This window comes from Monomorium pharaonis, chromosome 8 (assembly GCF_013373865.1).
Source record: "Monomorium pharaonis isolate MP-MQ-018 chromosome 8, ASM1337386v2, whole genome shotgun sequence".
NCBI classification, from domain to species: domain Eukaryota; kingdom Metazoa; phylum Arthropoda; class Insecta; order Hymenoptera; family Formicidae; genus Monomorium; species Monomorium pharaonis.
In genome coordinates this window covers 23178307-23195752 of record NC_050474.1, presented here as the reverse complement: position 1 = coordinate 23195752, position 17446 = coordinate 23178307, and the positions used below count along the sequence as shown (strand labels likewise).

Here is a 17446-nt window from a genome sequence, read left to right as displayed (position 1 = left end):
CCTGTCAGTCTATGGGGAGCTGAGAACCGAGTCTGCGTCTCTATCTGATTTTCGCCCGGTAATTTACAGTGCATGTCGCTTAAATTGTACGAGGGATGCTGGTACTATAAACGACAATGAGGCATGTCGGGGGAAAAAAAGGAACGTCGAACGTTCGTGGAATAAAAATTGAACGGCGCTTGAACGATCCCGGCTTAGGTTATTAATATCGCGATAAACGTGTAATGGGATACTGTAGGATTGAGAGAAATAAAACGAGACGATTGAGCCAGACGTCGTTATCGCGCAACATACAGCGAATCTTAACATTAGTTCAATTTTATCCTCGAAGGATATCCTTCGAAGTATCGCTGATGTTGTACGCGCTCAACCGGCATTGCCATTTCGCATGACGGAATTCATTCGCACGCGGATCGGCGAGATATTAATTTCGCCGGCATATTTCACGGCCCGGCGCGACGGTTCACTGCCGCGAGGCAGGATTAAAATTAGGATTAATCAGGCGAGATTACCGGCTGCCGCCCGGTGCTTTCCCGCGAGTCGCATTCACGCGATAAGGGGACGCCGTAAAGGCGCGCGCGCCGTCGTTGAATTGTCCTATTTGGCGCGATTCACTTTCCGCAGCGTCGTAGCGTGTGTCGTTGAAAAATAACCCTCGTGCACCACCTCTCCCGCCAAGGCCTTCGCGTACGCCGCTCCCTTTATGCGCGCGCGCGCGCGAGCGCATAATGCGGCCGCCGCGCCGCGCCGCGCCGCGCCGCGAGTCCCGCGGAGCGGCCCGGAGCGGAGCGGAGCGAAGAGAGAGAAAGAGGATGCTCTCGAAAAAGTGCGGCAACAAAGTTGCGCGGTGCGCACACCCACGTCCGCGAGATCCAGAATGTCAGGGTCGTACCTTAACCCCGCGCTGTCCTTCGCTGTTCCTTCGTGTGTACCTACCTTCCCTCTTTTTTGTCACCGACTTGTATTTCCACCGGTGCAGTTACCGGATTTTTTTAATTACCGCTTCTACCTGTCTCTCTCGCTTTCTTTAACGCTCCCTCATCTCTCCCTCGCGGGATCACCGTTAAGCACGACACACTGTTAACCGCAGCGCGAATTAAGGTACGATCACTTAAAAGCAAACCCGTAAACCGACGCCCACGCAGCGGGTACCTGTTATATACGCACTTACGTGCGTTCAGGGGCGGATCGAAGAACGAAATCGAAGAGCAGAATCGAGAAACGAAGCTGAACTCTGTTTTCGGCGTTGCGAATTTTGTCGAAATTTTTTTAATAAACTTTACTCGTGCGCTTACTTGCCACGGCGCGCGGCGGACGATAACGTAAACAATTTTTCTCTCTCTCTCTCCAAATCTTTAAAAACTCTCCCGACACATATAAATAATTAAGGTGAAAAATATCCAACTCCATGAATTACTCATTTCATCCATTTAACTTTCGTAATTTCTCATGTCGCGTGTAACAGAAGACAAATTAACAAAAAAATTGAGGCTTGCATTAATGAGATTAAATTGAATGTCGTCCTTAATTTAGTCTGTGAGCTACATATGCTACATTATTCTCAAGAGACATCGAAGACGTAATTTTTAATTGCAACGCTATTTTTATCGTTGAGAATAAATTAATTAAATTTATTTCTATCGATGTTTGTGAAGGATCGTTTTGTAAGCGTAACCCTTTGCACAGTCGACGCGAACCGATGCGGTCCTGGACAGTACTACAAGTACAGGGAGGCCAGACAGAAAAATCGGAAAGGCTCTCTTCTACCGATGAGTGCCACGAATAAGGGCCACATAAAGACGGGTCATAAAACTATGATTTACGTCTTGTCATTGATGCGTTTGCTGTCCGTCCGTCCGTACGTCGGTCAGTCCACCCATGGGTCCGTCTATCCATCCGTTCATCATGCGTTCGTCTATACGCACTCATAAGCCCTTCCTCCCTTTCTCTCTCTTTCCCCCTCGGTTCATCATCGTCTCTCTCCGTTCTCTCTTATTATCTTTCTTATAGCCTCCCTTTTTGTTCTTCTTTTTCTTCTTCTTCTGCTTCGTCCTCCTCTTCCCTACCGGTTTCGCCGGATAGTCCCATCGGGCCGGCGATGATCGATTCGTCGCTTGGAAAAAGTAGCGTGTCGTTATCATCGCAACTATTATAATCCATCGCGTGAAATATCGCGTGCGATAGGCACGCGGCGACGAGTGATTCGACGAAAGCGAAAATTGTATCGCGCGTGCAGCATCCCGTCATACGCTGCCTTATCCTATTGGATAATTAAACATTATTTATGACTTAAGAATTTTTGTATCATATTATAACCATTACACAGAACAAAAAAAAACAAGAAAACATGCAATGAATTATTATATATAACTAGCTATGCTCTGCCACGCGTTGCTGTGACTCTATTCTTATGGTACGTTTTTTTTCAAATTTTCTTTGCTTTCGTTGTTTAACTTTCAAGAGCCTTGCTTTACTGTTGCTCTTTTTATTTTATTTTTGAATAAGCATTTATCTATCTTTAATAAATCTAATATTCATTTATTCACGTACTTCTAACTTTTTTTTCTAAAAGTTGCCATGGATTTAGAAATCCATTCAAAAGACTGTTTTAAATAAGTCTCTTCCGGTCTCTCCCGGTCTCTCTCCGTCTCTCCCCGTCTTTACTCGTCTCTCCCGGTCTCTCCTCGTCTTTTCCGGTCTCTCCTCGTCTCTCCCGGTCTCTCTTCGTCTCTCCAAGTCTCTCCCGTCTCATCCGGTCTCTCCTCGTCTTTCCCCGTCTCTCCCGGTCTCTCCCCGTCTCTTCCCATCTCTCCCGGTCTCTCCCCGTCTCTCCCGGTCTCTCCCCGTCTCTCCCAGTCTCTCCCTGTCTCAATGTGTCAAAATTTCAATAATATTAATGAAAAACTATTTTTTACACTTAAATTATGGCCATCATTTTTGAAACACCGTTATATCCAAAATCAAACCCCATAAGAACACTCTCGGTTACGAATGTAACGTTGTGTCAAAATTTTAAAGCAATCGGTGAAAAACTTACGGAGATCTTAGATGAGGAACAAACATTTACATTTTTATTTATATAGATAGATAAATATTTAACAATAAAATAAATTGAAATGTATATGTACGGTATTTTCATCAAATTTTTATGAAAAGTAGATCTAAAATTAAATTTGTAATATATTGTGTTGATAATAATTTTGCGTTAGAGTTCGTGATAGATGTGATTTTATATGCTTCTTTCGCGCGGTTCTTTGTATTTCTTCATGCATTCCTCTTCGAAACGTAAGTTATATATACATGTGTACAGTATGGTCAGTAGGTTATTTAAAGTTTTAACGCAGTCAAGACTCCCCCGACAAGAGGATTACGTTTAATAGCGTCTGCGGTTTCCCATCAAACTTCTCCTCATAACACCTGACATCTCACACTTATATCCCTCAGGATTCCATCATTTCTCATTCGTTTTGTGGAATCCTTTTACCCTGAATTTCTTGCTTGCTCATAAAGAGACCCTTTTAAAACAATCATCTTCCCACTGAATCTCTGAAATAATTCTCTTGCATCAAGTATTTATATAATGCTTTCTGTAATGCATAGAAATAATTGTATACGCAAAATTAAATTGTAAATTTTATATGTGCAATCTAAAAAAAGTTTTTTTTTTAAAGTTAAATATATTAAAGTTAAAAATGAAATAAATATTAAAATCTTGTTTTCATTTTTAACTGCACTTTATTAGAATATTAACTTTATTTTTAATATTAAACAAAAAAGTGCTGTTCAAATTTTAGTCAGAGAACGGACTTTGAAGTTTCCGAAGGGAGCAGGAAGTAGGGCGATTTCACGGACACCCTGTGTACGCTGGTGCATCATAAAGTTTCCATGTTACTCCATTACCGAAGATGACGCAAGTACTGCGCCTTAATCGCGGGATTACACGGCTCGCAGTGCAAAAGCTCTGTGCGGGACAACGCAAACGCGAATTACGAAATAAAAGTCTTCCATGGCGACGCGCCGATGACTCGTCGCGTTGAAAACTTTCGAGTGAAAGCGATCACGCGCGCGCCGCTTGTTAAGACGTCAGTTATCGCCGGCCGTAGGTGATTAATCCGACAGGTTGGAAGCGGTATTATAAAACGGTGAAACGCGTTATCGCGAGTGGCGGCGTGAACGCGCGAGATAAAGATGAATACGTTTGACCTGCTCGTCTACCTCGCGACGATATACATATATCACGGCAGGCGCGGTCCCTCACAGAGATAAGGAAGGACAAAAGTCCATTTGTCAGAGACTTGTTCATAGAAATCTTTCCGAGTGTCGAACAATGACTCAAAGGACTGTCTTGAGAGACTATCAAAGGTGGCTTTACATCTTTGGTGTTTGCCGATTGTAGATGTTTAAATTCCGAGGGTTTCTCAAATTCTCCTGCAACTCGAAAGCGCTAAAGCGGCAAACCGCGCAGCGAGATAAATGCAAAGTCAGAAGTTAATTAATTAATATAAACGCTTGTCATGATAGTAAACGCGGCTTGGAAATACGTAGCAGGAATCGCGGGATGCCTGGAAGGTGGAAAAAGTTTCCCCGCAATGTTGCTTCATAACTACATATATCCATGGTCGGATCAAGGTACCTTAGGAGGTTCGGTTGGGGTAGGGGTTCTCAAAGACTAGTAGATCGCTTACATTTTATAACTTTATTATTCAATATTACACAGCTTTCTCTCGGACTAAACTGCTTGCGTTATAAATCGTCGATGTTGCCTTTCATAATAAATAGTCGCACGCATTCCTTTTTTATTCAAATATATCCGGATATAATTGATATGCGCATACGTTAACTTTGCAGGCCTAAAGACAAGATTAATTCTCTCAGCGTATATTTTTATCATTCTCGGCGTAGAGAATTACCTCGTGTACCGGAGGCCCGGCCCTGCGCACGTATGTCGAGTCGCGACGCGAAGGTGAGCGCGCGGTTAATTTGCATAATCAATTCAAAACGATGAGTCTCGCGCCTCGAACGGATCGGTCATTCTTTTCCCGACGGCCCCCGGTATGGAAGAAAAGCCATTCCTGGCGTTATATAAATTACGGTCGTCTCACCCAAGAGAGGTGCACGTTCTTATGATTGTTGGGACGGTGTTTGTGGTAGCAACCGGGGCTGTTGAGTCCCGCTGTAGTAGCCTCGCTTCGATTCGGATCTCTGATTACGCATCGCAAAAGCCGACGTGCGCCAAAAATAAAAAGATGTGGGTAACAGAGAAGGAGAGAGAGAGAGAGAGGCGGGGGGAGGCAGGAAAGGGCGAGAAAAGTGAAGAAGGAAAAACCGCGCATGTTGTGCGCATCGTAAGGCATAAAATCTTTTACGAGCGTTTTAAAAATCGCCATGGTACGGCGTCCCGGCGCCATTTCTTTATTTCCATTGCGGTAATCCCGTCCTCTCTTTACCGTTATGCCTCGCTGTGGTCGTAAACAAGCGAATCCTTTGCCGTTTTAATTTCTTTCTTCGTTTTCTCCGACCAAAACGCCTTCCTTCACTCTCTCGCATACGGTCTCCGCCCTCTCGTGCGTCCATCGCGTCGTCTCTTCGTCGTTCTCGCCGTTCGTTGTCATCCTCCATCGTGTTTCTCGCGTACATAGCATTTATGACACTCACACGCTCGTTAACTAATCTACGTTTTGCCAGATACTCCCAGATAGACATTTATTTTATTTCCATCGTTCTTATATCTTTTTAAAGATTATTTTGAAGAATTCAACCTTTCGAAGGGATTGCGAGAATGTATGGAATAAAAACGACTATTCCATGTGCGAATAACCCATGTTCTGGCAAGGCAAAAAAGATGAAAAAATGCAAAATTTTGCAGAGCCTTGATTTATATCGGCTAATAAATAATGTAAAATAAAATCATCAAATTTGTCGGTAAACTTTTACGAATTGATTATATAACTTTTCAATATCTTGTCTACTTCAAAGTTCGGGAACAATGGTGAAACCGTTAAAGATGCATGTATTTTCACGAATTGATTACACAACTTCTTAACATTTTGTCCATTTTAACAAGATTTCAACATGAAAGAGTAAAAGAAATTCTTTTTTAATTCTAGAACAGTTTAAAGTTACAATAATTTAAAGTCAATCACGCATGATGAAAGTTTATATCCTTATCTTTCTTTTCATAAAATATTGATTAAATTTATATACATGATGTCTGTAGATATTACTAAATTATATACAATCAATATACAATATATAATTAATAATAATGATCTCTAACTAGGGTGTAAAAATTACTCCAAGCAAACACACAAAAAAAGAAGAATACCATTTTATGAACTCATCTATCGCGATTATATAATATATGATTTTTTTTTCTAATGACTAATCGGGTGATTTTTTTCTTGTTGTAGATGTGAGCTACTGAAGGTGGGATCCTCAGGAACCGCGAGGTCCTCGCAATGGAGGCGGGACCAAAGCAGCAACAACCGCCGCAACAGCCTCAGCTACAGCAGCAGCAGCAGCAGTCGCCTCAGCAGCAGCAACAGCTACAGCAGCAACAAAATTCACCCGGCAGTGGGACTCTGAGTCAGACAACCATCGGTTCTCAAGGTGGCCCGACACAGGGTCAATGTCAGCAGAATGCGGAGGACGCACTTGCGGCGGCGGAGAACACCCCCGTTAGCGAGGGTGTGCTTCTCGCTCGGATTCACGTGCCCGAGCTCTACGTCAGCAAGTGTCTGCAGTTCCCGAAGGATCAGCTGGTTTGGGACGTGAAGCAGCAATGTCTGGCGTCCTTGCCCAAGGTATGATCGAAGGTTTTGACGTAGGTAGAGGAGGAGTTGTCGTGTATATTCCTGGATATCCCGAGGGAAGCCTTGAAAACAGCCTGCGGAGCTGGAGTTATATCGATGTTCTTAACGACGATTGAACGATTCACTCTCTCGGACTAAAATTTATCTCCCGGCTGCTCGATAGCGCGAGACAGACGGACGGACGGGCGGACGGATAGACAGGCAGGTTGCGCGGTGGAAGATGAAGGGGAGAAATTGAAAACGGAACGCATTATTCTCTTTCGCGGCAATAAATCCCGCGCGCGTACCTCTCCCGCGTGTTATTTCTGGCTGGACGATCCTTACGTCGGAAATTTATGAAGCCCGTGGCGGATTCTCGTTTTGCCGTCTCCATCGGACGTGCACGAGCGAGCGTGCTCGCTCGCTTGCTTACTTACTTGCGCCGAGTCCTTCGCACGATAATTACACGTATTTCGTTGAGAAATTCCCCCGCGATCGAAAGCGCCGGTAATATAATTCGTAGCCCCGATTTAGCGCTCGAGAGACGGACGGCGCGCACGGAAAAGGACAGAAGCGATGTTGGCCTCTCGTTCTCCCATGCACGTACTGTACGTAGTACTGGTCGCATTTCGTTGAGAAATTCACCCGCGATCTCTCTCTCTCTCTCTCTCTCTCTCTTTCTCGAGAACGTATAATATAATTCGTACCTGCGCCACCCGGGGCGATTTGTTCCCGCTGGAAATTGCGGTCGCGTGTATATTTCACCGAGGATCGCCGAGTATCGATTAATCGCCGATTACGGTCGAACCCCATCGGATCTGTCATTTATCACCGTGCATCCGCTTCTCGCGCGCGCGTACCGCCATGCCAGGTCCCAAGGACTCCATCAGGCTTTTTTCGAAGGACGCTCCCTCCGTCCATATTCTCTCTCTTTCTCTCTTTTCCTCCTTTTCTCCTCTCGTTTCTATCTCTGTCTCTATTTCCGACGCTCCACTCCTTTTCTTCTCCTCTTCTCTCCTATCTTCTTCTCTCTTTTGCCCGCCCTCTTCGTCATCGCGAAACCGCTCGTAGTTCCTCAGGCAGCAAAAAGTACAGCGCACAATGTTGCGCACCGAGAGCGGAGGCAGCAGCGCGCTTTACATGCCGATTTCGCGAGATTGCAGACAGCGCGAAATTAAGAGCCGCCAGAGCGAGTAATGACGAATTCTCGAGGCGAGGAGAGAGCGAGATTCCAACCTTTTCTGCTGCTTTCGTGGTGAATCGTCCCACGGGACTGCCGAGAGTCACGAAGAGTACGCCAGATTCAAAGACGGTAATCGGATCGAGTCTTCCTGTTTCTCTTTTTTTTTTAACGGTATCGAGGATTTTCTCTGTTCAGGAAAACTCGAGGATTCGCCAAACGTGCTCCATTGATCGACGCAACGCAATCAGGAGCTACGTATTCTTTTCAATTGTAACTTTAATCGAAAAGTTTAGCTATAACGGTATAATTTTCTTTTAAGAATTTAAGAATTAATCTTTATTATTAAGATATATATTATAAGAAATTATTAAGAGAAGATTTTGTATCTTATGCGTTTTTAGAAACTAAATGAATTAACTATCGTTGCATCGAATCTTTCATCTATAATTTTTATTGGATTACTATAGATTTTCTTTTATATTCGACTTAAAAGAAATCGCATTTCGATTCGGTCGATGCCACTGCACGATCCGATACTCATCGCCTTTAAATCCCATCGCGTACTCGCTTTCGTCGTGCTTTCATTTGACTCTCGAGAACTTTGACGACCGCACAAGAGCACATGTTAGACGCACTTTGTTGCTGAAGCGTGTCGGGAATAGACACGCGCACAACTCGCGAGTGTCCCCGTTAGGCGAAATAGAGACTAGAATATCGATATTGTGTGGCTTTTCGCTTTCTGTGAAGTCGTCACGCTGTCATATGTCCTTTTCTCCCTTTCTCCCTCTCTTCCTCTTTTCTCCTCCCCCCCCCTCTCTCTCTCTCTCTTTCTCCTTGTCTCTATCTCTTTCTTGCTTTTGTCGCGCAAAATTTTCACGCGTGTCTTTCTGCCCCACATGCTTGCCTTCCGGGACACAGGAGGTACAGCACAGAGATTCCGATATGTACCCTCGTTACAGTCCTTCACCAAAAACTATCAACTGCTTACTCGACATTTTCGTTTTTCTCGCTTCATTTCGTTTTAGTTTCCCTCACAATCACATTGATCTGTCGAGTCTGTAAATAACTTTTTTAATTCTCTCACATTCCACTAAATTGATTTATAAATTTCTTTGCAATAGCACAGAGATATATATATGTATATTATATCATCTAGGTATCAGGTACGTGAAGGAGACTTAAAGCAATTTAAATATACGCGGTACGAGTACACGGTTCATCGATTGTATTATACACGACTATGCGTCTTGCATGAAAAGAACGTGTACTGGTACCGTGATTTAATTCTATTCCAGTATTTTCCCAGAGTTTGATTTGTACTCAATGTTTTCCTTTTTAGTTATATCTACCCATTGAAATATTTATACGTTGCACTCAGGATGAATTTGTCGATAATCATCTGAATCATTCAAATATTAAATATTAAATATTAATAAAGATGACATATGCTTATTGCATTATAACTATATTGTAAGGGAAGAGGAATATCTGTCATACGCGATTACGTCCAACTCATCCTGGGACAGCGCCTTATGTACATGCACCTGTATTATTCATACGTTTATTATTCATGTGTATAGATTTATATATACGTATATTTGTCTCGCGATGCGCGTGATCGCTGATGATCGTGTATTTTCTGACCTGTGGTGTTGTTGTTGTTGTTGTTTTTGCTTTTGCCTCACCCTGCACGGGGGCGAAATATACTCTACACCCGCCACCAACCACCAACCGCCACACCTGTGCTACTATCGTCTCGTGTTGTTGGGGCCCTATCTACGAATGCGCATACCATCCCCCTTCGTACGAACAAACGAATATCGCAAATGCCACGCGAAAAAATACGCGCCCTTCTCGGACCCTTCACCACCCTCTACTTCCGGTTGTGTTACGGATAAACCGCCAACACCGCTTCTCCATCCCTTTCGAACGTCTTGCAGGTGGCCACTTGGTACAGGGTACGTCTTTACTATTACTAATAGCATGCGACCACGCCTTTCGTTCCTCGTCGATCGATCATTTCACTCCCCCTTTTGTATTTGTGGTTTTGTGTCGATTTGCATGGCAAAATGAAAATCTTATGACGATCTAAAAGAAATTATATTCCTTTTACAATATATTTATTATTACTCGCACAGAAATAATATAGCTTTTCAATTTTAAAATATTCTATAGAATTCACTTAATGATATGTTGCCCGTGAATTATTAGCTTTTTTATTGTTTGTATTATATTTCCTTACGTAGGTGTAACATCGAGTTATTAACTTTTAGTTTAGTTACAGAGAAAGTTGCAGTAAGGCGCTGTCACGCATTTATTATACAATCCGGTCATGATAGTAGAGTTATATAAAGTGATTATTTTTATTCATTTACTAACAAGCTACGATTACGTAGCGACAGTTAATCTGCAATTTCTTGTCTACTTTCTTTGTATCTGTCGTTTAACATGCATTAAATATTTATGGATTAAATAATAAGTATTTGGAAGTTGTATAAAGGATTATAAGAAGAATATACATATATTTTATATATGTGTGTCTATATATGTATATATACATATATATGTATTTCTACATTTTTAAAAATATTTTCTTACATTATTCCTTACGTCTGTGTAAATCTCTTGAAATAAATATTATACGATTTACCTGTAATACAGAATGGGGAGATCAAGCGGCATAATTTTAGGTTGCTCGTATGTGGCATAGTCTTTGCGAAGTATCGATTAGAACATGCTTGTCCAATAGTTTGTCAAGCCACAACGTGATTATTCCTAACTATTAGTTATTTTCATGATAATACATAGGACGATTGTTGCTCTGATGTTACTGGACGTGATGCGGACAGTTAAACTAAATGATAAGTTTCAAGAGGACCAGGCTTTGAATTTGCAATAAATGTGTATTTATACGATTATACAATCACTGCTTGCGTTTTGTCCACAATCTCTTCTCTTACGATTTATTTTGACTGTTCTCGTCGCGTCTCTCGGTTCTTTTCATTCAGCTTCGGAACGCGTGCATCGAGAATCATTTCTGCTCGTGTTTCGAAAACGTCAGTGAAAACAATCGTTTGCATGCACAATTTGTGACACACAAATTGAGCGGTCGCGTGCAACCTGTGGTTCTCGATATTCTTATAGATAATTTTACAGAACAGTATTCGACAAATTTACGTTTTCCGCGTTTAGACGAAATGTCAGTAATTGTAGAATACTCGGAATACTTAATAGCCGCTCGATTCGTAAAATCACGTTTACGATTATGGTTCACTCAGGTGTGACATTTCACCGAGACCGCAAAATTTTCCGGCGAAGGTACGTGGTGCTACGTATAGTTACAGTTACTAATAGCACTAAGGCGCGAACCTGATTTATTTCAGCGCATCGACAATGGTTTTTGTTTTTAACACGCGCGAAATTACGCCACGTTTTGCGTCATAATGCATTTTGATGTAACATGAAAGCCCGAAAGGATATCCGCGATTCTCTCGCCGGGCGAGTGTCCTCGATCGAGGTCGCGCGCCATGCTGTCGCGACCTCCTCCAACGAGAGACCATCCCGACCATCGCGATGCAGCACTGCCTGCTAATGTTGCTGCTGTGTCTCTCTGACGTTGCTGTACACGGTGACTTTCGTTTTCGCCGGGAGGTTAACGAAACCGTTGAACCCACATCGATTGCCGCGTTGCGTTCCTGCGGACGGTACGCAGTAGTGCCGACCAGCGTTCTGCAGACAAGAATCCCTTTCAAGTATAACTCTGCGGAAATTTACGAACCAAGATTTATTTATTCACTTTACACAATATTATTTTTTTTTTTTTTTTTTTTTTTTTTTTTTTTTTTTTTTTAGAATACTTATCTGTATTCAACAAGATATTTTCTACGAGAAAGATACAGAATTTTAATTTTTACTTCTAAAGAATGTACATCTCTTTGCATAAAATTTTTAATTTCTTGAGATAAAAGTTGCCTCTTTCCCATCTAGAATTTTTGGCGGGCTAGAACTTTCCCTCGACCTTTCCTAAACCGTATATTCTGCGAGGGAAATGCACAGGATGTTCCTTATTTCACGCGCGATTTGTACAAGCAGCATCTCAGAAGCCTTGCACGTACGAGTTACGTAGAAAACCATTTTTCGAAATTATCTCCATCTCCTGTCTGTTCGTTCGGCTGGCGAGGCTATCGATCCCATCGAGGCGACGCACCGCGTGTTTCTTAGGTCTCGTACGTGGAGAGACGGCCAAGAAATTCGTTACCCTTTTTGTTACCTACCTTCCCGCCAGACGTTCTAAATACACCGTGTGCCGCTAACGACGCCAGCTCGTTACTCCTTTCGTGTATATCGCTTTCGATCACCTTGGCCTAAGGGGCCCATTCTCGCGTTAAAATTGCTCCACCTCCACGTTCATCTCTTTTCTACAGTTTATTCGCGTCCCGTAGATACCCTCTTTCACCTTCGTCGATCGAGAATAGGATACGGAAACCTTAACACGATTCGCCAAAAGTTATTTAAAAAGAATAGAGGAGGAACAGAAATAGCTAACTGTAAGAAAGGTGAACAAGAAAGAATAATGAATAACTTTCATTTATTTAATAGAATTTCTATTGCATGTAATTATCGTTCATATTATTTTTGTCTGCGTATTTAATTTTTGAAAAATTTAGCTAGTCAGTTTTATATAACAATATAATGATAATGCGAATAACAATTGTTTTAATAATCATTGACATCTCAATCTGATATAATGCTGATGATTTATGTTAATTTGATCTTAGATATTTCCACGCTATCAATATGCGTCTTGATGTAATCTTATTATTAGATGACGATAGTTAGCTCCTGGAAATTGCTTCAAGATCGTGACCGTGATCGCCCGGTGTTTATCGCCGCAAATGCGCATGATTTACCGATATCACTGTACCGGAACAGAGCGAATATTATCGGGACACGACGATAGTACATCGCTGCATATCCTGCAAGAGAATCTCGGCGCGGATAAATTCACCCTGGCCAAAGCGCCAGAGGATCCGTGGCGGGACCGAGAAGGCAGGACCTCGTAGGCGTAGACGATCATCGTGATCCACGATTGTGTGAACCAGGATCATCCTTTACTTCCGATAGTATCGCATCCTTTTCTCTTTCTCCATCTTCCTCACGGCGACTTTGGCCTATCTACGCGTCGTCACTTTGTAACGCATATTTTTCTCGCGCCTGTGCCACGTAATAATGTTTTCTTTATGTTTATTAGAAGATAATTTGTATTGCAGAAAAAATTCTTGAAGTCTAATACATGAAAAGAATTATTTTACTAAAATATATATCTAAAAATTTAAATATAGATACAGATCTAAAAATAATTTTATTGGATTATCAAAATAATTATATAGGACGCTCAAACGCGATGAACAATGCGGCAAAAGTTTTGACATAATTAGAGAAAAGTTGATGTTCGATTTGTATTTGTCGTCTTTTTTAAAACATCTCATAAAATAAACGTTTTGATAGCAAAGTTGTTGAAATACACGCGCATTTTCTGCAGTGGAAGTATACGATGTTTGTAGTGACAATTAGATCGATTTCCAACGACGGATATAGTTGCCCTCGTACGTGGCTTATCGATTCCACAAACAATTTCAAGTCGCGATACGTGATTACGTCCGAATGCCTACACAACGTATAGATCGCGAATAAAATGGCACAACCCGGAAATGAATGAATCTCACGTTCAAATGATACTGGCGTGTATACGTAGTATGGAAGATACTAGGGAGAACGAAGGATTCCGCCGTCAAGATCGACAAATCCTGTGCCGCCCTGCCGTCGACACGGAACAAATGCGCGCGAGTTGTCGAGCGAGTACTACGTTCGATCTATTTATATCGATCGTACACCGTGAACCGGTACGGGAATAGATCGAATGGAGATCGATGGCCAGGTTTTCCGTGGCGCGCGGCGGGAGGACGACCTCGTCGGAACCGGACGAACGTGATTTTTTTTTTGTCCAACCGACACATAATTTACGCTGAGGAGCAAGAAAATTAGCGATTACGAAAATCGCCAAGTAAATAAGAGCAGCCGGAGAGCAGGCGAATTAAGGGAGATCTTTCCCTAAGGGCGGAGGAAAGATGCGCGATTTTCGGATGAACGGATGGAACGCATCGTGGAGCCAATTACGCGGTTGGAGATCGAGCGATCGTAGGAGTCTCAATCGAATGCGGAATCTCTCTCGCGGGGAAACCGGATGCGGACACGCGAAAGAGGCATCCGCGGAGACACGTGGTCTTCCTCGAAAAGGGACGAGAGATGCAGAGCCTCCCTTTAGCCGTCGTCGGTGGGTAACTCGGTGCTCGGAACCCGAAGCGTTGTCGCTTGTTTCGCGTAATTGCTGGTGTTCCTGGCGGGCAGATCCTCTTCCGAGGATATGCGATTCGCGCGCATCGGATCGGACGAAGGCTCGATCACGCCAGCGGCGGATCCTCCTCATTCCTGAAACATTTTTGCAGCTCATTCAATTTAGCGACGAGTATTTACCCTTCCCTCTAAAAACGCCCATAGCGACTTGCTTAAAGAGGAAAGAAACAGCGCGAGATTATTAAACGTTTATTAAGTAGATATTTCTCGCGCGCGATGCCTGATGACAATCTTGCTGTGAGATCGCCAAGTAATTTTAAAGCAATCGTTTTAATTAACATGTATAGTGCTCTACGTACCAAAGACGATCTTCACTTTCTGCAAAACTAACTCTACTTTTCTACTTGTTTATTATACTTATTTCAAGCACATTTATTAAAACTTAGCAACTAATAATTTTTAGAGAAAAAAAAACAATTTTGAGCATCCAAGAAACAAGCACATCTATCTCTTTCATGTGTTCTCTTTCTCTGATTATTTAATAATTTCGTTGAAAAAGTCATTATATGATGAACGGAATTTTTTCTCCGGCGCAAACGATTAGCGATACATTAAAAGGACACGCTGCGCTACTTTTCACTCGCTTGATATAGCTACGCGTCCACGGTCGCGTTCCCTTTAGAGAAAAAGAAAAAGAGGGAAAGGTTCGTTTCTCGGTTCGTTTTGTGTATAACGTCGCTTCTTTCAGTCTCGACGGGATCTAACCGTGCGGCAGTAGCCGGTAACTGCAGCAGCCTTTTACCCGGGGCTCCTCGAGTGCAATCTCGTATTCATGAATTCCTTGTACGTAGCCCTCCCCTGCGTTCCTTCTTCACCTATACGTCTCCACCTCCGCCTCTACCTCTGCTGCCCCCGCGCCACTACCTGCATGGTCCTCCGTCTTTTGTGTACCGTGTGTGTACGGAGAATATCTCACACGCGTGCAAAACTAGCGACCGAAGGAAATCGCTCGACGTCAATCGAGATGCGCGCGCGTGATCATCGAAAATGCAAAGTGTACTGCTTTTATACCTATTGCCTCATCCGACGAATCGTTATTCGTATTGCTTATAGACAATAGTAATCATTGAACGGATACATAAGACTAAATCGTAATTCTGTTATCTCTCTACGTATTTGTTTGCGTCACAATTTTATCATCTTTTACACACATTTTTAGACTTAAGTAAAAAATAAAGTAAAGATAAAGTAAAGATAAAGAGATAAAGTGAAATCGATGCTTTATTGTAATATAATTTTAGATAAGATATTTGAATGCATTTCTCAATCTGATTTTGTTAATAACCAGTAATTTTTTTCAGATTAAATCCAAATTTAGCTTTTAATGGAAATGTATTACTGGCGGGTTTCTTTTTCAATTGAATTTTTTTCGAACAAATTATAATATTCAGAATATCTTCTATATTCGAGGACAATTAATTTCGTGATTATATGTATATTAAATTTGATCCAGACCAAATAAATGAAACAAACATAAATGAATGCCACCAATACGGTGACACCATTCGCATTCATTAAAATAATATGTTGGTATGTGTTTATTTTCTTTGTCTAAATTTGTTTTCAAAAAGCTTGATTAAATTGAGAACGTTATAAAAAAAAACTATAATGACATATAATGAGCAAAAGTCTTAAAAATTTTAATAAAGCTTATCGGTATAAACTTATGCCATTTTCTAAATTACTGTATTATTTATTACAGTGATATCGATTAATTTATTACATTATTATAATTACATTTTACAAATATATTATTTCGAAATTTATTTGCTTTTTATGTTACATTTTTGCATAATATAATGACGCATTGTACGACATATTCCAATATTCCTGAGAGGTGAAATATTGATTCTAGTCTATTTTTATATTGTGTGAGATTAAATTGACTGCAAACGCATGCAAAGAAGCAAGCATTATTCATGACAAAATAATTGTCATGATATTGGAAGAAATTCTTCAACTTTTCAAATTGAATATGTGCATTATATTGTGTCTCTTCGTCAATATTTCTCTTTTAAATAGTTATCTCTTTTCTACTTACAAATTATATTAATGATTTTTAAATGTAGTTTGCGTTTCATTATTGCGATGAAATTTAAAAATACCACTAAAAACATATCCATTTTTAGTCATTTTATTATGCTGTATGTAACATTTAATACTGTGTAGTAACATTTAATACTATGTAAATATTTCAGAACTTTTTTATCGACGAGTTCAAATAGATAATTGTAGCGTGAAAAAAGAAATTAAAAATTTTTTTTAATAAGTAAAAATATCAGTTGTGACATATACGAGTCATTACTTTTGTTGCTGTTATTACTGAAATAGTTTTCAGATTATCGTGACGTTCCTTCGGAACTCAATTATTTCGAGACCTTGATTCGCGTGTATATGTCGATCATGCTCCGCTGCAAGATTGATCCACCGCGTCGCATCCAAGCCTCTATCGAGACAAATACCCCGTCGCTATAAATAGTCTATACAAATACGATTCTCCGGATGCCGCAGCGACATCAAGTCGTACCGCAGAAATAAATCTCTCCGCGTCAGACCTCGATCCGCGTTCTTCTCTACATCGTAAAACTGTGAGGAGAGTTGTCATTCGTCATAGAGTCGCCACAATTAATTATGCCGAAGGGCAATCGATATGTTGCACGTGCCTTTTTTCCATACGTTATCGCGCTCGTTATCGGCTCGGTGAAAAATAAATCCGATGGAATTCCAAGGCGAATGATTTCGCGTTAACAAATTACTTTAGTGATAAGACACATTGTTTTCCTCCCGTCTGCCGCGCCTTCATTGTTGAGCCTGCTAAACAATGCTTTAGGTATATGCAAAAAATTTTTTAACAATTATCTCTGCAGTTTGCCCATTTTTGTGTATTTATTGCATTTTTTCTCTGACGAAAAAATACGGAAGGATTGTTGAATGCAGACCACTTAAGTTATTATATATTTTTCATTTCGTATTAATTTGTATGCAAATGAACGTAGGAAATTGTAGTTTGATGTTTTAGGTACATTCAGGCGACCGGTACTATATGCATGTAACAACT

The 17446-nt window shown here is 41.3% G+C and overlaps 1 protein-coding gene across 9 annotated transcripts in view; it reads left to right on the top strand.

Annotated features, from left to right (window-relative positions):
• LOC105835954 (protein shank) overlaps nt 1-17446 on the top strand; it is a 116401-nt gene that overhangs the window by 75058 nt on the left and 23897 nt on the right. For 4 of the 9 annotated variants that reach the window (XM_012679642.3, XM_012679643.3, XM_012679644.3 and 1 more), the window contains 2 exons: nt 6411-6804; nt 9913-9932. In XM_012679642.3, coding sequence (XP_012535096.1) covers nt 6459-6804; nt 9913-9932 — 366 coding nt within the window. In that variant the 5' untranslated portion in view covers nt 6411-6458. The remainder of the gene's footprint in view (nt 1-6410; nt 6805-9912; nt 9933-17446) is intronic. The other 5 variants (XM_012679640.3, XM_012679646.3, XM_036290701.1 and 2 more) reach the window with 2 other exon arrangements.